The sequence below is a fragment of the Lytechinus variegatus genome, chromosome 3 (assembly GCF_018143015.1).
Source record: "Lytechinus variegatus isolate NC3 chromosome 3, Lvar_3.0, whole genome shotgun sequence".
Lineage (NCBI taxonomy): Eukaryota > Metazoa > Echinodermata > Echinoidea > Temnopleuroida > Toxopneustidae > Lytechinus > Lytechinus variegatus.
Window position 1 is genome coordinate 13,426,889 of NC_054742.1, and position 22,888 is coordinate 13,449,776.

Below are 22,888 nucleotides of genomic sequence, written 5' to 3' on the forward strand. Positions count from 1 at the left end.
AAACAAATGATATCAAAATACTCAATGGCAAAAGTCTTCCGAACAAAACATTACTCATGACTATTTCTTGTTCAAATGCATACCAAAATGTCGAAAAGGAATATAAGAATTCAAAGCAATTTGTATAAGTCCTAAAACCAAAATACTAAATGTCTACTTTAATTCAATCAATAAATTGATTATGTATACAGTCAACCTTACATGCCATCAAATTTTTTCTACCAAATTATATACAACGTGGTTCAAGTCTCGCCTGATTTTGCGATCAACAAACTATGCAATATTAAATTGTTATATTATAGCAGTATTAGCAGTTTTGATATTTAGGTGTAATGTACATTATAAGGCTAGGCAGAATACATGTAGTGCAAAGTAGTTACAAGGCTTACCTTCCACTGGTATGAGGTCTTGGAGGAAGAATGATACTACCAAAAGAATGTGCTTTACTGCTGGCAAGGGATGACACTGATACTGATTGGGCGATACCATTACGATCATCAAGCCCTGGTAAAGCTAAAACTTCTTTCTTTGATTGAGAGTATGGGCCACCTATCTCTCCTCCCCAAGCAGACCTTGGTCCATGTTTACCTCTGCTTGCACTGATGAAAGTAATAATAGGTGTAGTATGAGTTCATCAAGTCCATCAAAGCAATACATTAAACAAATAGGGAAGTGCCAGACTGAAAATTTCATCTAGACTGAGTGTAAAAGAGAGAAAGTTATGGAATAGCCCGAGAAAACACAGCCTAACAGATTAACAAGTGATATTTGTCACTCAGCTTATTACACAAACTGATGAAGATATAAACATTCATCAAGTTAAGATAAATGCTTACCTGAATCTGAAATCTCTGGGTAGGTAATGGCCCATGTTGTGCTCTTTAAGAGTTCTAGAGAGTTGCTTTTGAAAATCCTTCCTTGCATTGCCATAACCATTGAAGATATGGTCACAGAAGAGCAGCTTACCTCCACCATAGATCTACAAGAAAAATAAGAAGCTTTAACCTTCAAATAGAATCAAGAGAAACAAACTAAAAATAAAGTGAATTTAATAAAAATTGTGGCTTTATTCGCAAGATGGGAGCCTGGGACAGATTAGAAACAAGATCATAAGAGAGCAAAAATATCACAATTTGACCATCTCTCAATATCTCCTGGTATATATATTACATAGAAACAGTCTCCTCTAGCATCATACAAAAATCAACTTGACAATGATGTCTTTAGATGATGCACTTGATTGGGAGCAGTTCTATGAAGTATGTACATCTGATCCCCCTACAGAATATGCAGGACCTTCCTGAAATGATTCAACTCTGCTTTGTGCTTCATATGAAGAGGTGTAATGCTCTCAAATAATCACTGCTTGAGTAATTCATACAGAGAATAAAAGATAAAGATAATTAGAACAGATGTAAAACAATACTGATTATGTTACGGAATTGCCCTTAAAATCCTTTAATACTAGATACACCTGTGATGTCATAATAGACAGCAGGAGTGATCCTTTATCTGTGCGATCCCTGAACATTCTGAGAGACTCAAACATTCTTTCCACCACAAATTTATACTGCCAACTCATTATATAAAACAAATAATGCACATATCTAAATTTGTGATGTTAATGGAGATGCAGGCATCTCAGATATTCGCAATAACATGCAAAAGCACTTGGGGCAAGCACCTCAGGCTTTTGCATATATTGCAAATAGCCTAGAATGTCTATTCAAAACTCACCATGAACATGCCTGGTACTGCATTGTGTCTTCTATAAAGCTCTGGTTGTTTGTTTGTGGTTCCATGTACAGCTGCAATAGTGTCGTATATCAAGAGTCTATACCTGTCTCCTCCACACTACACAGACATATGCAACAAAAATCAACAACATTTTTTTTTTAATTGGGATCAGTGGTACTCAGCAAAAGTTTACAAAACTGACTTTTTTCACTAATCTCACCATTTCAATAATTTCACAAAAGTTCTGTGCATACTAAACTGTTATTACAAAGCTTTAAATCTTAATGAGCAAATAATTTTATAAGTAAAATATTAATGGTCTAATCTATTGGCTGTTTCAAAATGTCAATTTCCCTTTGAAATAATCTATACATAACCTATAGAATATAGATAATCTTTGTTATGACTCAACATAGCATCTACTTTTTAATAAACTGTAGTAAGGTAGCACAATACAAAGCTCGGTGACTTGCTCATTGACAATTGGCCATTTAATTCTTGATATCTAATTCGTGATTTTATTGTTTGTGTAAATATGTTTTGTGTTGATTACTTGTATTTTTAAAAACAATTTTATGTTCATATTTCTATTTACCTTCTGCACATGAATTTGCAATTTTGATATCGGTTTTATGATGTCTACCTTATACATATATCAATTTTAAATGTTTTTTTTATTTGTTGGACAAGGAAGACCAGCATGACTATGCCAGATGAGCTGAATGTGGGCAATCCATGTACATATGCTATTCAATATGGAAATAAGTAAATACTACTAGTACTACTACTACTACTACTAGTACTACTACTACTACTACTAGTACTACTACTACTACTACTACTACTACTACTACTACAATAACTACTACTACTGCTACTACTACTACTACTACTGCTACTACTACTACTACTACTACAATAACTACTACTAAGTCTCTTAAGAGAAAACAGATGTTTGAAAGCAGGGGATATGTGTTAAGGAATTCTTACCTGATAGCACGGTTTAGTCCTGTTTCTATTCATGGTTTCATAGAGTCTGACCAACATATCACCACATGGCATAGCTCCAGGAAACATAGATGAAACCACACATAACACAACAAGCTGTTCACGGGGTACCTGAGCTGTTAAGAACTTATCAAGCTCTACATCTGTGATGACAGGGATACGGTGACGACTACACTTACATGTTGCTACATTGTCTCCTAACATCTCGGCTCGTAATGCACTGATAATAATTTCTAGGGGTCATGGAAATCAACATAACATTCCACTCTTCAAGAGTATTGGGCAAATGAAAAAAAAAGAGAAAAAAACTAAGAGGAAAGAAAAAATATCTGAACAACACAGTACTTATGTATTAACCACATTGAAATAAATGTATACATGATATAATATGATGCTGAATAAAAAATATACAAAAAAGTCCAGATACTAACTCAAAATAAATTAAAGGAAATAGAAAAATATCCAGAAGAACTCAATAAATCAGCTAGAGATTGACTGGCGTTTGATAAGGTGACCTTTGAACCATACTTCTCTTTCTCAGTATTTTAATGCACCAATGTAACAATGTCTAACATTATTTGGCAAAGGATCACAACTATTTTCTATAGTGTAAATATCTAAACTGATGATAGAAAAGTAATTACCAGTCTAAATACATAATTTACAGAACAAGGATACACTGGACAGCCTTTTAGTGGAGCTGATCTTCTTGCTTTGTCTCCACTTGCTTCAGTTTCTATTATAGATGTCTTCCCTGACATCATTCGCTGTGGACTGCTCAGTCTTGTAGTTCTGAGGGGGAAAATGTTAGATTGTAAAGGATATATTGACATATAGTACAAATTAAGCCTTAAAGAACATGTCTAATTATATTCACATGCTGCATGACCTATACCAGTAATTGTAACGTTAAGTATATGGAAATCCCAAAGCAAAAAAAATACATTAAAAAAAATATTTTAAAAAATACGATCAGTTTTAAACACTGATTCTTAAAGCCCTAGTGATCACAAAAATCTGTTTGACCTGGGCAAAATTCAACCTAGATGATATATCTTTAGCATAATTTGGTCTGGAAACATTCTTTAATTTATAAAATATACTGCAGAAGCTACAGTACATCAAGATCAAATCAATCAAATGAGTTCATAATAAAGTAAAATAGCAATGAAAATTGTAAAATGTGAACAAAATGTAAAAAAGATTATGCAATGAATAGGGTGTGAGTGAGTAGCAAATAGTCAACTGGCCTATCTAGGCTACTCCCTGATTAACATTCATCTTTTAAGCAACTTTTCTAGATTGCAAGAAAAATGAAGATTTCAATATCAACCAATTAAGCAAATTGGTAAATAATATAAATCAACAAACAAAAAAAGTAACAACAAAACACATATAAAAACACAAGTTATATAAATATAACAGGTAAGCTTATTCATTGAAAACATGGGGAAGTATACTTATTTAAAAGGTATGACTGACATTTTATGTTAAATAAATTTAGAGAAGGTCATTATTTTATTTCAGGGAGGCAAATAATTCCTTACGAGTAGTCCAATGTTTAGAGGACATTATTCTATTTCAGGGAGGCAAATAATTCCTTACGAGTAGTCCAATGTCACTTACGACTGTTCTCAAGAAAAACAGTAAAAAGAAATAATAATTTGTCAGATTTTCTTGTATTATACTTGTTTATGCTTTTTTTTATGTGTCAGGCAACTTATTCATGTAGTATGAAAACATAAAATATATTGCTTGAAATTCAATGGAAATTCAACTTCACATAACAGCTTTATCTTCATTACAGAAAACTGATCTTATCATTAATGGATTGTTGAGGACCTCCATGAATGATGACTTCTACAAAGGTCAGTGTGCGCAGTAGATATCAACATAATTGCTTATGCTATGTTCCAAGCTATAGAAGGGAATGAAATTCCTGCATTTGATACAGAATTCTATGCAAAGGTAGTACGAATACTTGGTTGGCCAACATCTCGCCATAAGAAATTTGTTGTTTTATTTACAGGACATTGGAATAAAAATCAATGGTATATTAAAGAACGATTGTGGGAGATGGTTGAGATCCTTATGTAGATGATCCAGTGATGTTGTATCCCGAACCTTCCCCTGAAGAAGTGATATAACATGGCACTACATGTATTTTGTAATAATGTGTGTGTGATTCTTGATTTTTAATTTTCTCTTACTGAAGCGATTTCAAGTTATATGAATTGTTTTTTTTCTCCAGAATTTGTTGATATGAATTTTGTTAGTATATTAGTGTAAGAATGCAAACTTGGTATTTGATAACTGATTGTCTATATACATGTATATCCATATATTCTGTTGTAAGTCTCATAGTTCAATTACAACTAGTATTAGTAATGATGATATTTTTCTTGTATATACATGTACGTAACTTATTTAGTCAATTGATTATCCAAAATGTTCAGTGGGAACATAAATCAAAGCATTGAAGGGTTGACAAGTGAGATAAGGGTGAAATCCCATGTAGGGAAAATTTGAATGCATGGATGAAAATAAATGCAAACACGCATGAATTTGAATTAATCTTCTTATATGATTTATGTTTCATTTGGATTGACAATTAAGGGCAATATTACATTATGGTCAGGGGCGGATCCAGGATTTTGAAATAGGGGAGGCGCCAGCGGCGAGGGAGCGAAGCGACCGAGCGGGGGGAGGGTGTGGGAGGGGGGATACCCCCCTCCCACGGAAGGACTTTTTCAAAAAATCATGTCCATAAGTCGTATTTTGAGAGCACCTTTAGAAAAAAAATGCACACTTAAATCACTGTAACTCCATGAATAAAAGACACATACTGACTCATTTAGGAGCTGGTTTCCAGTCACACACCGTATAAGCGGTCATTCAAAACATACATTTGGCAAAGGCTCTTCACTTGCTTGCATCGTGTGATTGAAACGTCAAATTTAAATGATACGAAACTGAGACTTGTAATCGAATAATCCATTCTGTTTATTGTCATTTGTGTATTTACATTGTGTGTTTCAAACGAGAATTGTTTAGTCGTATGGCAACATGCATAAAATTTTGTTCTTTTTTCCCCAAAATGCACAGTAAATTGTTACAAACTACAGAAAAAACGACATCATCTTCTGGTAATCAACCTTTTCCCTCGTATTATTTTCAAATCATCTTCAATAATCCAGTCATTCTGCACAACCTCAAAGTAATATAATGCTTCTTAAGGGGATTCTCATCATTTTTATTGTTTACGTTTTCGATTTTGCTGGCAATTTTTTTTAAAGATATATTGTAATCAGCAAACCTATAGATTATCAAACATTAAAAATGGGGTAAGGGGGGGGGGGTTAATGTCACAATTTCTACTTTTTAACAATACACAATGTGTCCTCGGGACGTTTTTCCCCAGCACGAAAGTATTTTTATTCTCCCCCCACCCCCACCCCCCCCCCCGTCACATAAAATCTTCGCTCCTTACGCTGACATATATAGCTGCCTATACACAGCAAACGCGGAGTGGGGTCGACTGGTGATTGAGAATATACAATTTTGCTCCTTGATAATTCGTTGGAATGATTGCTTCGGCGAAACTTAGTTGGGGCGCCCTGGATAATATGCCTCTGAATCTACCAGAAAGTGTAAAAGTTAGTTTACATTAAATACAAATATGTCTGACCTATACATTTCAGTGAAAACGTACATGACCAAGGGGACCAAGGCAGAATGATAATGCTGCGCACGTGGCGCCCGATATAGGGCTTCATCTTTGAGTGAAGAATAATCTCGGGGATAGACATTATCATTCGCATCGTTGACACTTTCTCTCGCGATCTGTTACTTACAATTTACATGTATATTTGCCATAAAGACGGACAAACGCATGTTACAAAAAACACAAAATTTCGGGAAAAAATGATATCCAATCCAACATCTTCACACTGGTCACTGCACTGCAACTCCCGATTACAAGTGGTGCAACTTTCCAACCAATCGACTTGCGCACCCTGGAATTCCGGAATTTACATATTGCAATACAGTATGACAGAGGTGCATTTGTGCGAACACAAAGGCCATGAGCGTAAGTTAAAATATAGTTTTGACTAGATCTAGCCCTTGAAATTGACTACATTGTACCAATCCAGTAAATATAACCATCAAAAAAAAAAAAAAAAAAAATCCGGCGAAAATAGGGGGGGCGCGCGCCCGGGGCGCCCCCCTCTGGATCCGCCACTTATGGTATCAAATTAGATATTACAAAACAGTAACTTATGTATTTCAGTCAAATTTGTATAATGTCAAATGGTTAACATGTAAAGCAAATTATTTTTCCAGTAAGAATGATACTGGACTAGACTATTTTTAAAGTGGCCTGCCATTGACAAATCATGGGGAAATTAAATCAGCACAAAATTGACTGAACCGTGATCATTATTTACTTCAGGTTGTCGCAGTTCTAGTTTCCAACAATCCCAATTCCCAGACTCTTAGCAGGTCTCTTGATTGCTAAACCAAAATAAACATCCTCTGTAAAGTTACATGTTTCAAATTGAAAACATGCAGTTTACATCTGGTCGCTAGTCTACTATCACTCTTCTATATTAGACCTCCAGACATGCCGGCGTCTATTACACAACACCCCAGGCAGGCAGCGGAGTGAAAGACTTGAATCTCTTTTCTGTTCTGAGATTGGTCTTGATTTCTTTAATGTGTAAAGATTACCATACATGCATTGTGCACTCAATGTTAGAGTTAGACATTAATGGATAAGACCATTTACTTGTGAATTATAAAATATAAATTACCAATAAGTTTCTGACCTGAGATGAACTTTAACCTTAATCCAACCGCTTGAAATTTTATTCATGTAATGGCTGATTCTTGTTATTCATTTTATGTAATATTGTTGTAGTATTCAAATGAATTTTCCAAAAAAAATACAATAAACACCAAGTTCGTTGACCTCAAATGACCTATGACCTTGGCAGCGAATCAAATACTTTGGTAAATATCAGTTGTAATATCCAATAATCATCTCAAGAAAATATCTTTTGATTTGAAATAAAAAATCTCTTCATTCTATACAATGAAAATTTCATATTTATTCAAATTTAAGTGATTTTAAATGACCTTTGACTGAAACCAAGTGAGCTTTCAATATTTGGTGAATTTACAATATGGTGCGCCACCTATCGTTTGCTGCGGTCAGGCCAAAATTTGCAATGCATTATGGGAAGAAGTCTACATCTCTTGCACCCATGCATGCAAAATGATGCACTGGACCAATGCAGTTCAGCCGGTTTGCATAAAATTATGCCGTTTATCAGGGTTCAGGAGATGGGAGTGAAATTTGCTGCATATCGATTTTCGAAGTTCTCGCTGAATTCCAGTTCTTTCTCTTTTGCCATATGGTTTTCATTTTTGAAGCATCAGAATCACGTGGCACTGTGCGCTGCCTGCGCCTGATGTTGACCCCAAAGTTAGAAATTGGCCTTTCCGCTGCAACTGATAGCAGATAAGAGTCGAACAGAATTAAGAGTTGTGATTAACAAATCATTTTTAACAGATATCAAATCCTTAAATCTAATTATATATCTTTCAATTTGCTAACTGTTTATTGACCCTTGATGACATTTGACCTTGGCTTAATAATCTCAAATAAAATTAATATATTTGCCAATACTTGATAGTAATTATATGCAAGTTTTATGGAATAAAAAATTATACTTTCAAAATTATTTTGAGTAGTTCTTGAAAAAAAACATGAATACACATGTAGATGTTGATGAGATTAAATACAAACCTGCTGAATGAGGAACCTCCTCTTGAATACCTTGAGTGATAACCTTGGTCAACTCCATCTACTTCTATCCTTACTCTAGACTGTCTTCCTGCCACATCATCCCTCTTAGGCTGTTCTGTATTAAGTGATATAGAGCTGTACGGTCTGGATGCCTGCAGGCGACAAACAGCAGGAGCAGATGGAGCTCTCATAGGGAGCTTAGGACGCGGAAAGAAATCAGAAGCTGCAGACTGTGGACGTTCTGATCCAGATTCTAGCTTGGGCTTGGCAGACTTGATCAGACGGGTTCGGTGTCTGATTGGGGTTATAGCACTTCCTACCCGGGCAGATGAAGGATTGGAAACGTTCAGTATCATACGATAATGATCCATCCATTCATCTAATAAATGTCTGAAATAGGGGGAAAAAACAGGGAATCAAAGGATTACATCAGCTAATTTTCTGAGGCCTGTTACATGAATCTTACCTTTGTTTATCACATTAAACTTATTAAACAGTCATTCAAGGCGTCAATGGAAGTTATCATTGATTTCCCTTTTCTTTCTGTTGATATTTCTCATTTCTAAAGCCACATAAAACCAAAGAGACCAATGAGACTATACATGTGGATAGTGTCAATCAGTTTTCATTTTTCAAAGTCACTCAACCATAAAAGAATCTTTAAGGTAACTGTCAAAGGCTGGCCTTTCTGTAACAACATGATTTATATTTCCTCTGCATTCTTGAACCTAAAAAACATTTATGATGAAAAATGTATAATCACTGACACCCAGAACACTACTTTTCTCTAAAATGAACTTAAGTAAGCATTTGAATATTGTCTAGAACATAAACATGTTAAATATTAAATCAATAAAGGGAAAATCAAATTAAAGGTAAACGCCAGTTTTGGTAACGATCTCAAAATGACTTTTTACAGAATCCAATATAATACCCACCCAAGTGTCTGTTTATATGAATAAAAAATATGTGCCGAGGGATTTTGGAGGAAATTGTGTAATTGCTGAGAAATAAGCAAAATAAGCGCGGATTCGGGCACTTCCGTTGGGTCTTTATTCCAGCAATATAATTTACACCGTCCCACGTGTGCCTGTGTTGGCGATTTTTAGTGATTTTTTTCAGCTTAGATTAAATGTTTTCACAAAGTTCAGTTTATGTAACTGTACCAGATCTAGATTAACGATGATATAATACTACTTAACCTTAGTTTTACAGACTTTCTCACGAAATCAGTGTTTTACTGCAACTACTATAATTTAGCTTTAAGAAATGAAAAATTAAACCTTTTATATTACCATTCCAAATCACCCTAGAATTTAAAACTCATTAGAATTGAAGTTGAAGTTGAGACTTTTTTTATTTTTTATGCAATGCATAAGAACCCTTATTGATGTACAATCATGAAAATAATGTCCTTTCTAAAAGGGACCACAAAATAGCAATAGCTGCTAATTGGGTGACACCCTGTAAATATAACTCTTCAAAAGTAATTGATACATGCTAAATGTATTATCTATAAAAAGGGCTAAATGTATTATCTAAGGACTAAATTCAATATAACTTTGTTTACATTTATAAATGCTTATTTTGAGACACGTTTTAGTTTTAAAAAAATTACTAACCTATAATGTTATCTAAGGGACTCTGTGCTTCAAACATATTTTGTTTCTGCTTAGTTCCTACTATGTATCATTATCAATGTAACAATATATTCTGTCAATTTACTGTTGTTATGCATGGTGAAAAATGAAATAAATAAACTTATTCAATTAGAGCAAATGAGCACAAAAGATTGCATTGATAAAAAAAAAGAAGATTCAAGATTTTTACATGCATATATATATATATATATATATATATAAACCCCTCAAAAAAAGTTCTGCAACCCAAGTTTGAGTGCTAATAAATTTCTTCGTGAGCCATCATCATTTGTAAAAGTTGTACCATTGGAAAGTATGATTATTCCTCTTTACAATCATGTGTCATTTGTAATGCTTGTGTTATCATGAAATACACAGACATGATAAATATGCGGCAATGTCAAAAATGAAATGTTGCAAAATTCGTTGCCATTTCATGTTTGAGTTCTGCAACTCAAACTGCAAGTTTGAGTGCCAATAAATTTCTTAATGTGCCATCATCATGTGTAAAAGTGATATCTTTAGAAAGCATGATTATTTTCCTTTACAATCATGTGTCATTTGTAATGCTAGTGTTATCATGAAATACACAGACATGATAATACGCAGCAATGTTAGAAATGAAATGTTGCAAAATGCGTCGTTTCCAATTGTTTCGAGGGTGGACCGAGTGCATTCACTGTCACCGGCCGGCCTGCATGGTGGAAATTCTATAGAAATAGAGACTCTTGTTAGAAATCAATGCACTTTGCAACATTCCACTTCTGACTTTTCTCAATGTTCATGGTGACTGCATATTCCATGATTACATAATCACAGCAAATGGCATGTCATTGTAAAGAGTATTAATTCAGCTTTCCAATGAAACCAGTTTTATCTTTTATACGTCATTAACCAAACAGATATCATCCCCCAAAACTGAGTTGCAAAACTTTTTTTGAGGGGTTTATATATATATATATATATACACTATATAAACATTTTAGTCATTCACATTGATTTTTTGCATTATTTTTTACTAAAATGGTTTTTGAAAGGAATTAACTGATTTTTTACATTTGATGTTTTCTGGTAAAACATTCCACATTTCAGATCCACGAAATGCAATTGACCTTTTTCCTTGTTCTATATGCACTCTCGAAGTACTAGACTATTTTTTTCCTTCTATATAGTTCCATAATTATGGCTGAAGTACTGAAGATAAGCAGAAAGAGGATGAGGATGTTTCCTATGAATTAATTTGTATATAATTATTAACGCTGTTATCTGAAATTTATGTCATTTAAAATATTAAGGATATTAAGAATGATTTTAATGAAAATTTTAAAATTCTGTCTATCTTTGACTGTTTAACACAGAGTAAAGTAATGTCAAATACCTTGCTTTTGTTTTGAGTGTATAAAGTTCTTTCTCTGCTTGGATACCATGCTCTCCAATGTTTGGCAGCTCTAAAGACTTTATGATTTCCTCCATAGGGTCAATAACCACCTTGGGTTTAGGAGTGCGTTTCAAGACATTAACATCCTTTGGTTTCTTCCGCTTTGGTGGGGGTGGAGGAGGGGCATAGCTCTCACTAGCTGATACAGATGTGTAAGTGTCTTCAGGTAACACCAGATATCCCTATAATCAACAAATAATTACCTTAACCACATGATGTTAAAGGACTTTTGATTCTGACATGGTTTGTTGAATAGTTTGATTTTGTGGCAAAATAATCAAATTAGCAATAAATCATCATCACATTAACATGACCTGTAATTGACCATATTTGATTCTTTACAAATAACAAGTGGAATGCCTCTGGCCGTCTCACATGCATCACGCGATTCAACATAGCAGCAGTGCTGACATTGAAAACTACTATAACTCGCACAAGATGTTCAGTGATACTTGGTTACTCTTATTTCCACGTTTTATGAACTACATGTAGACCAATACACTTACAGAGATAGGATGGTAATTCAACAAATACCCCCAATGTTGCCAAAATTCATTGACCTCACATGACCTTTGACCTTGATCATGTGACCTGAATCTTGCACAGGATATTCAGTGATACTTGATTACTCTTATGTCCAAGTTTCAAAAGTCAGATCAATAAACTTGCAAAGTTATGATGGTAATTCAACAGATACCCCCATTATGGCCAAAGTTCATTGACCTTTGACCTTGGTCATGTGACCTAAAATGCGCACAGGATGTTCAGTGATACTTGATTACTCTTATGTCCAAGTTTTATGAACTAGACCAACATACTTTCAAAGTTATGATGGTAATTCAACAAATACCCCCAATTCGGCCAAAGTTTATTGACCCTAAATGACCTTTGACCTTAATCATGTGACCTGAAACTTGCACAGGATGTTGAGTGATACTTGTTTACTATTATGTCCAAGTTTCATGAATCAGATCCAAAAACTTTTAAAGTTTTGATTGTAATTCAATATATACCCCCAAATCGGCCAAAGTTCATTGACCCCAAATGACCTTTGACCTTGGTCATGTGACGTGAAACTCATGCAGGATGTTTGATGATACTTGATTAACCTTATGTCCAAGTTTAATGACCTAGGTCTATATATTTCCTAAGTTATGATGTCATTTCAAAAACTTAACCTCAGGTTAAGATTTGATGTTGACGCCGCCGCCGCCGTCGGAAAAGCGGCGCCTATAGTCTCACTCTGTTATGCAGGTGAGACAAAAATTTAATATACAAAATGTGTAGTACATTGGCATACCTGCCAACATTGCAAGTCCAGCAACAGGGCTAATAGATTACTAAAATTTCTACACAGCTCTATTGACAAACTTTCACAATAATGGGGATGCAGGGTCATTATGGGTGAGAATAGTTTGTTTTCTTTCCCCAAAATAGGTGCCGAGAAAGTATGCATTGGTACCTAATTAAAATGCACCGATTCCACAGTATCTTTTAACTGTGAGAACTGGAGTAGAAAAAAATAATAAAAAGAAAATCCAAAGTCATTTGGAAGTTCCTACAGATTCAATACCTTTTGCAACACTATTAAGATGACACTTTCTTCTCATATTGCTCAAGGACCAGTGGTAAGAATTCCCATGAAATGAAAACAGTTTTCAAGTGTTAAAACTTACCATCTCTTCCTGTGTTTGAGGCTCTGTAGCCATGATGGTCTGACCAACATGAACCTTGGATGTCTCCTTATGACATGTGAATGTTAATGAAACTCCTGCCCTATTCACACAGCGAATACTGATGTAATCATTGATCTTGTAAACCACTGGATTATTAAGTCTGAGATGAGGTAAAGGCCATTCCCACTTGGTAGTGAGTGCTCCATCCTCATCAGCTATCATGCCTCCTTTCTCTGTACACCATAACCTGGAAGACAAATATCCTTTAAATTTACCTGTCCAAGCATATTTCAAATAAGTAAAAGTTACAAGGGATTAAATTTATAAATACATGTATGAATTACCACCATGCAGAATATAAAATTTTTCCTCTGACTGATGCAAACAATGCAATTGGCATTTACTGATTTCAAACACATCAATAATTTACATCTGGATATAAAAAGAGGGCTAGCTATAGTAATATTACCTGATAGTTCCTTTCACATCAGAGACACACCCTCTTCCTGTAGGTGTGAACACAGCAAGATAGGAATTTTCTTCATCATCCTCATACACATGTGTATAATGTCCCTGTCTATTTTCCCCTGAAGGACTTGTGATGATTGCAATACGACCTGATGGATAGCTGGTAAAACAAAGGTTAAGGTATATGACAAGTCTTACACAATAACAGCCCCTCTCTCTTATCAGAGGAGGAACTATTAAACAGCATCATTCCTAAATTGATGCATTCATCTCCATGGAATTGAGTTTCATGAATAATTCAACGAGTTTCTGGGACAATCACAGAAGTCATTTAATGTTAATGAGCAATAATAGATAGGGGAAGGCGGGGTAAGTTGTGACACTTTTTGCATTTTGCATGTTAGAATTGATATGACTAGTACTATTGTAGAAATAAGTACCTTGCCTTTAAATTTGATTCTTGGGAAATGTTTTTCACCTACATATAACTTTCTACCCCCACACTGAAAGTCATCGTGACCTTTGAAAAAACCGATGTCAAATGGCTCAACTTGCCCCATATATGGGGTAAGTTGTGCCACCATCTGGGGTAAGTTGAGCCACAAAAACTATGTACAAAATGTATGGGGGGAGAACCAGCATGTCAATTTTTTGTTTAAAGTCTTTTCACTTGCTAATTCTCTATAAATACTAACATCCTTTAAAAGGAAAAGAGCAGTCATGTAAATTTGCTCCTTTCAGCCTGCATTTCAATTGATTTTTATGGTTTGTTTGCTTTTTAAGATACATTACCATAAGAATTACCATGGCTCAACTTGCCCCATGCTGTTTGGCTCAACTTACCCCAGTCCGAACTTAGTGCGATAATTTTGTATCCACACATTTATTATGCATCCATCATATAAAAGACTATGACAAGAATGAAGATCCATACCTGGACTAACAATGTTGTTATCATGTCTTTACTATATTTAAAGACGTGTGTGTGAATAAAGCACTTATCTATTTCACACTCTTTTTTACTTTTTTGGCTGAAATTCATACTTTTCCCTCTAAAAAACTACTTTTTGTTTCAAACTGGAAAACAATGTGGTGGGGTTAGGGGTTATGCTATGGGTCATCAATACATGACACCACCACAATGTCTGACTCATTCATTATTGGCCTGGGGCTGGTGGCTCAACTTGCCCCTATGCTCAACTTACCCCGCCTTCCCCTATTCATGGTTACCTAAAATCTGTGTCAGTGCATGCACTTTCTTTTGGCAGGATAAAAATCTGGAAATTAATTTTGAGTTGAAAGAAAACAAAAACAAGTGGAGCACCTCTGGAGTTCTCACCTGCATTATGCAAGTTTTATGAACTAGACCAATACAATTTCAGAGTTATGATGGTAATTCAACAAATACCCCCATCTTGGCCAAAGTTCATTGACCTTCAATGACCTTTGACCTTAGTCACGTGACCTCCAGCTCTCACAGGATGTTCAGTTTTATGAACCAGATCCATAAACTTTCAAAGTTATCATGGTAATTGATAATAACAAAGAACATTGAGTTATTTTTTAGCACATAACACGTAGCTATTTATGTCTCTATGCACTTGGTTGAATTTAAGGAATGACATTTGAAAGTAAGTAAAGAGAGCTGGGCACTGAATTCATTATATGTTAAACAGATACTTTTTTTAGGGAAGACTTACAATTATCTAAATCATGTTTATTTCTCATATAATTCGGAAGTGCATTCCATAAGACGGAAGAAGCATGTGCAAATGAGCGCTCACCATATGTTTTGGTAAGAATGGGAGGAATAGCAAATAGCTGCTTTGTGCTTTATCTTAGAGTACGAGTACAATGTAGTCTGATGTAAAGTTAATATTTCGGTCAAATATGATGGAGCCATCTCATGGAAGCATTCATATGCAAAAACTAATAATTTGAAAGAAATACGAAAATAAACAGGAAGCAAATGTAAGTTTCGTAGTACAAAGGTGATTGATTCATATTTTTTATTTTGAGTACTGGTAACTAATCTTGCAGCAGAGTTTTGGATAGTCTGTAGATTCTTTAATTGTCGCTGTGGTAAAGAAATCAGTATGACAGAGAACAAATGCATGGATTAGTTTTTCATTTGTAGGTTTATCCAAATAATTTAGATTTTTTTTCTATTCGATAAAAACATATTATGCAGTGTGACATTTATGTGACATAAAGTTCTCAAATGTTATACGTGAGTCAAAGATTGCCCCTAAGTTTCTATGTGATTTGCTACTAGGAATTGATGTTTCATCAAGATCTAAACTCTGTATTGGGGTGTTTCTCAAAAATGTGATATAATATGAAGGAATTCTGTTTTACTACTGTTTAATTTAAGTCTATTCTTTTTAAACCATTGCTTGATTGCTTGTATACAATACAAATTTCAGTGGTAGGGTCAGAATTACTCGATCTCGTGAAAGAAACATAGAGTCGCGTATCATCCGCATAAAACATCTTTTGGATATGATATCAATTATGGATTCCAATGGAGAAATATAAAGTGTAAACAAGGTTGGTCCCAATACTGATCCTTGCAGAACGCCTTGATTGAAAGGGTGGGTGGATGATCGTTCATTCCCAATAACCACACAGGGACTACGGTCAGGAAGAATTGATTGGAACCACTTCAAAGCATGGTCAAAGATTCCAAATGTGTGTTCTAAGCGATTTAAAAGAATGTCATGTCTTATGGTGTCGAAAGCAGCTGAAAAAATCTAACAATATAAGACAACTTCCTCACCTTTGTCCAAAGACACCAATATATCATTTGTGACTCGAAGCAAAGCAGTTTCGTCAACATAGAACTCACGATAACCTGACTGAAATTTTACATACAAACTATTTTCTTGAAGATAACTTGGGAGGCTGCTAAGAGTTTCTAAGATCTTGGCAAAGAATCTCAGATTAGCAATTGGACAAATAATTTTTAAGCTCTTCTTCATTCAAGGAGTTCTTTTAATTAAGTTTAGATAAAATATTGGCACATTTGAATTTATCAGAGAAGCATCCAATTACAAATCACTAACAATTGTTGTCATAATTAGAATTCATCTATTGAAGTTTTTCAGAAAAAGAGTTGGAATGGGATCAATTCAACAAATAGCCCCAACTTGGCCAAAGTTCACTGACCCTATATGACCTTTGACCTTAGACATGTGACTTGAAACTCCGGCAGGATGTTAAGTAATACTTAATAACCATCATAGCCAAGTTTCATGAACTACATGTAGGTCCATATATGAACTAGGTCCATATAAGTTATGATGACATTTAAAAAACTCAACCTAAGGTTAAGATTTCCATATCGACTCCCCACCATGGTCTAAGTTCATTGACCCTAAATGACCTTTGACCTTAATCATGTGACATGAAACTTGAGCAGGATGTTTAGGATTACTTGATTAAACATATGTCAGAGTTTTATGAACTAGGTACATATGCTTTCTAAGTTATGCTGTCATTTCGAATCTTCGGTAAAGATTTGATGTTGACGCCGCCAACGGAAAGCGGCGCCTATAGTCTCACTCTGCCATGCAGGTGAGACAAAAAAACAACTAAAATATTACAATTCCCATTTTATATGTGGAAAAAGTCTTGTGAAGGATACTATAAAGTTATTGATCCATCAGGTAAACCAGTCAGAAACTTTGGTCTCATTTCTTCAGGTGCTGCCTGTGGAAGCTTAGGAGGTGGTGGTAACCTTTGCATACTGGTAGAAGAAAGTCTTGGAGCTACTGCAACAGTTGACTTCTTGCCATACTTTGCCATTGCCTCTCTTCTGCTATCACCATAATAACGCTTAGAGAGTGGATTAGTGTGGCCTTTCTCTTTAGCTTCAAATGCAGCAACTTTCCTGTAGTTGAAAGAAATAAGAAATGAAATGTACTTCAACAGTACCGGGATATAATAGTATATGTTCATGACTAGGAATTTTAAATCAAACATTTTTGAGGAGTAGAATTTGTTTTTACAATAATCCCTAAAAATACTCACGCTTCCTGTGATGACTGGTTGAGTCTCATAATGATAGTCTCCAAGATACTTCTCCTAACAGCCTCATCTTCATCTTCATGTTGAATCAACCAACCAGTCTCCTCTTTAGCCTTGGTAATGGAGAAACTTATTACTTGAAGAAAACTAGGCTGAGCCACACCACCACCAACTAATAAAGAATTTAATCAAAAAAACATCTATTAGAGGAGAAAAAGTAAGGAATTTAAATATTGAATCACATCTTTCCACTCTAATACAGAATCTGATGAACATGAATTGATATCATTCACATGTACAATGTATAAATTGGAAGTACTTACAGGTAGGAGATTTAAAAGAGTAAATGTGCTGTGAAGCTTGAATTTGAAACTTAGAATTGATGAGTACAATCTGTAATTACAGGTATGTGGGAAAATCAGTATGAAAGTTTGAAAATGACCAATAGAAAGTGAAGATACATACAGAAATCAGAGCTTCAATATAGCTCCTATTTTGCCACTTTTCTTTCTATTTTAATGTAATCATCAAACATAATAAATCATAAAGAGCAAGCATGCATCTTCAAGCACGACAACATGCAATAACTCGGGTGAAAATTTGGAAATAAACTATTTAATAAATTATGTGAACTTGAAACCAAGTTATGCTTAATACTAAGCCACTGTTCTTTGCAAACCATAAAGATGCATGCACTCATCTATATATTAGCATTGTAATAGTAACAAGAGTGTTGCTAAGGCCAGCATATAATATGCCAGCCTATTACGTGGAAAATTGAGTTCTTGGTCAAGCAAGAAAAGTGGAAGGTGGCAACTTTACATTTGACCTTTTGGCCTCAAAATCAATAGGCTTCCTAGGATCCATACTAGTATCATACACACCAAATCAAAGTTATCGCGTTTACAAGAACTTCGGAAGGGTAAGATGAAAACATGTCAGTGTGACCTTGACCTTTGACTTTTTTACCCAAAATCAAAAGGTTCTTGGGATCCATGCTAATATCATACACACCAATTTATGTGAGCCTATTGTAATTAAGTAAAACTGAAGTTATCGTGTTTACAAAGACTGCAGAAGGGTAAGATGAAAACATGTCAGTGTGACCTTGACCTTTGACCTTTTGACCTCAAAATCAATATGCTTCCTGGGACCCATGCTCATATCATTCACACCAAATCTATGAGCCTAGGTTAAGTTACACTGAAGTAATCGTGTTTACAAGGACTGCAGAAGGGTTAGATGAAAACTTGTCACTTTGACCTTGACCTTTTGACCTCAAAATCAATAGGCTACCTGGGATCCATGCTAGTATCATATACACCAAATTATATGAGCCTAGATTATATGTCACTGTGACCTTAAAGGGGAATGAAACCTTTGGAACGAGTAGGCTTGTGTCAAAACAGAAAAATCAAAGAATTAGAACAAAAAAAGTTTGAGAAAAAACGGACAAATAATGAGAAAGTTATGAGCATTTGAATATTGCAGTCATTAATGCCATGGAGATCCTCCCATTGGCAATGCGTCAAGGATGTGTGATGTCACATGTGAACAACTTTCCCTTTGAAGGACTATAAAATACCTCCAAAATGTTTTTTTTTGTTGCTTTTTCTTATGGTGGTACAAACTCTTCATCCATGATGTATTCTTTAAAAATCTGTATTACATGCCCTCATATAGAAGGAGCACATGATCCACTGATAGATGTGATAAAAGAGGCATTTTAAGTGAAATATATACTAAAGTAATGGGGAGAGTTGTTCACAAGTGACATCATCTTTGTTGCATTGCCAATGTGAGGATCTCCATAGCATTAATGATCGCAATTTTCAAATGCTCATAACTTTCTCATTATTTATCCGATTTTTCTCAAACTTTTGTTGACCTGATTCTTTGATTATTCTGTTTTCACACAAGCTATCTTGTTTCAAATGTTTCATTCTCCTTTAACCTTTGACCATTCTACCTCAAAGTCATACACACCAAATTATATGAGCTTAGGTTAAGTCAAAATGAAGTTATCGCGTTTACAAAGAAAAGTTAACAAACAGACAGACGGACGGACACCAAGTGTATAACATACCATAATACATGTTCACGGGCGTATAAAAAAATCAAGTAAACTGTAAGGAACTTCAGTATGAAAAACAATTTACCAACATGGTTCAAAGGAGAGAACATAATAAACCCAAAAGCCCCACCCCAAAAAAAATCATGTGAAAAACAACATTACTTCAAATGCAGTTCTGAACACTAGGAAACAAAAGGTTCCTGTAAACTTAATTTGATGCAAATCATAACAAAATGAAATTAAACATATCCATGAAAAACAAACACATTAAACTTGAAACAAAAAGAATAAAGAGAGCTCTTTATTTGTGGATGTTTGGAGATTCATAGAGTACAAAATTCATACTCCAGATTATTCATGTATACATACATCTGAACTGCAATAAATTCCTCAGTTCGCTGTTAGATACCATACTTTCGAAGCTCTGTACCAAGAAGAGTGTCTTTGAACAGATGAACACTCAGTTGTATTGAAACAAACATTTGGTTTCTCAGATAAACGGATCCAAAATTGCTCAGTCAAAAACATGATTTCATGTACAAATCTAATAATCATTTTCTAACTAAAATTCATAAAGTATATCAATATTTAATTTTTTCTTATCAAGACAATATTTGTTTATGATTGGAATAACATCTAAAAATATTTCAAAAAAATAATTTATACAAAAAATAAATTATTCATAAACCAATACATTACATAAAAATTCATTTTAACATATATATTTTTTTAAAATCAAAATAGAGTTCAGAAGACAACATAATTCCATCATTTTCGGGGCAGAAGGCTTTTCTCGAAGGGTAATGTTAACGTACATGCCGAACAGCAATGCAACATTTCGAGACAAGTCTACATTTATCTCTTGTGGGGTTATGAGCTTAAGACCTGCTGTGGGACTTATGGTAACTGTCCAGGGGGTAATTGTCTAGGAGGTAATTATCCTCGGGTGTAATTGTCAGGGGGTAGTTGTCCGGAAGGTGATTGTCCAAGGGGTAATTGTACTAGAACCGGTGATTGGACCAATGGCAACGATACCAAATGATTGTTAGCCAAAATGGGTTTAGACAAAGTGATAGCGAACCAACTGAAGTTAGACCAAATGGAACATGGACAAAATGAGAGTACACCAAGTGCTTATTAGACCAATTGGCTATGTAGGCCAAAAGGTAATCTAGACGTAATGACATAGGACAAAGTGGATATTGGACGAATTGGAAAAAAATACAATTAGACTAAATGATAATAAACAAAACAGCTATTAGACCAACTGGCTAATAGTCAAAATGGCTATTGGACTATGTTGATAGTTGACTAACTAATGGTAGACGAAATGATGTCAGACCATGTGATAGTGGGGAAAAGGCAGAAGACGAAATGGCAATAAACCGAGAAATATCCATACGAAGAGTTATCCTGATTTCCAAATCATTTTATTCTGTTTCTCGTGTCTCAAAATCCTTAGTGAAAGCATATCTTATCTGTAACTCGAGTCCTGAAGAAAATACCGCTGTGACATTATGCGTCGCGACGTGTGACGTTATGCGTTAGAAATTTGCTGCGACATTATGCATTAGAAAAACTACGACATTATGCATTGGCTGCATCATTATGCGTCGGACGCTCTTGGCATAATGTTGCAATCTGCGACATAATGCGTTGCTGCTACATTATCAGTTGTAACACCCTTTACCAAGATGTAAAGTGAAAGAGAAAGGTGTATAAAAAACACATGGTTGTGAGAATAAAATATGATAAAATGAATAGAAATAACCCAAAAAATATTTCACAAGGAAAATGATGAAGTTCTCCATATGTAAGTTCAATAGAAATACAGAGGGTATCATTTGTTATTGTTAGGGAATCTTATCAGCTGTACCAGGTAGATATACCATATGTTAAAATCATATCCTTCAAGAAAATGAAATTATGTTAGTGTTCATGAGGATGAGGCCATATTAAAGTTGTAAATCCCTTTAAGAAATATATTATTTTGAAAAAATGTACATGCATGTCTTGATATTTTCATTAAGTAAATTGTATACATACATTCATTGTATAAAAAGTAAAAAAAATAATATGAGTAAAAAACCCAATCAAACACCAAATTGAAACCTTTAATAGAGAGTAATTTAAACCAAACCTCAAAACAAAAAAAAAATAACTAAAAACCATGTGAATTCAACTTCAAAACACCATACAAATCTACAAATGTCTACCATAACATGAGGCGTAATACTCCACAGCTGTAGTAGCATGCCTACGACCCTTCTTCATATAACGTCTTGTTGCTTTCTCATCTGATTTCTGTTTCACTGATTTTATATCTTCATGTTGTAAAAAGGGGAGGAATAATCACAAAAAGAGAAAATCATTCGATATTAACATTTTTTTTCTACACAATGCCCTGTTTCATTGTGTACATACTATATTGAATTGGTTGTCCATTCTCTGCAAAGGCATAAGCGATGTTGTGTCTTGCCCACTTGTGAAAATGACCAGTAACATCGCGATTTGCAAGGGCACGCAACAGAATTGTATCAAAAGTTCATTGTGAAATAACTGGGATGGTATAACATTTGTCGTAAGGGTCTTGCATGTAAACTTTAACGTTGACCTGAAAATGACCTTTGACCTTACAATGACCTCCGACTACAGCATAACATGCAGGTCCCCTCAGTGTATCTACCAACTAAGTTTGGTTTAAAGTGACTTTCGGTTGCAGAGTGTCATAATGTTTGTGACGGATGGACGACATTTGGATCCCTAAGTCTTGCCTTCACCTCTGGTGTGCGAGACAAAAACTAGAATTGTTAATGCTGTCTGACCGACTGACAGCATGCCCATTCATATACCGGTAGGCATACACATGACAACAGTGATTTCATGAACTGGCCTAAACCTAATTTTCAATCAAATTACATAAAATTATTTTTCTGCCTAGATACTGAAAGCATGTCTTCAACTCTATTGACTTACCAAATTTCAGATGAAAGTTCTTACTGTTTT

General features: G+C 34.7%; 1 protein-coding gene across 4 annotated transcripts in view; it reads right to left on the reverse strand.

Moving 5' to 3' along the window:
- Window positions 1–22,888, reverse strand: part of LOC121410265 — a 43,113-nt gene that overhangs the window by 1,770 nt on the left and 18,455 nt on the right. For 3 of the 4 annotated variants that reach the window (XM_041602228.1, XM_041602226.1, XM_041602227.1), the window contains exons 4-15: window positions 22,099–22,206; window positions 17,812–17,980; window positions 17,426–17,671; window positions 13,781–13,939; window positions 13,312–13,558; window positions 11,576–11,817; window positions 8,558–8,947; window positions 3,424–3,537; window positions 2,728–2,965; window positions 1,738–1,854; window positions 837–979; window positions 390–599 (exon numbers count right to left, since the gene is read on the reverse strand). In XM_041602228.1, the coding sequence (XP_041458162.1) occupies window positions 390–599; window positions 837–979; window positions 1,738–1,854; window positions 2,728–2,965; window positions 3,424–3,537; window positions 8,558–8,947; window positions 11,576–11,817; window positions 13,312–13,558; window positions 13,781–13,939; window positions 17,426–17,671; window positions 17,812–17,980; window positions 22,099–22,206 (2,383 nt within the window). The remainder of the gene's footprint in view (window positions 1–389; window positions 600–836; window positions 980–1,737; window positions 1,855–2,727; window positions 2,966–3,423; window positions 3,538–8,557; window positions 8,948–11,575; window positions 11,818–13,311; window positions 13,559–13,780; window positions 13,940–17,425; window positions 17,672–17,811; window positions 17,981–22,098; window positions 22,207–22,888) is intronic. The other variant, XM_041602229.1, reaches the window with a different exon arrangement.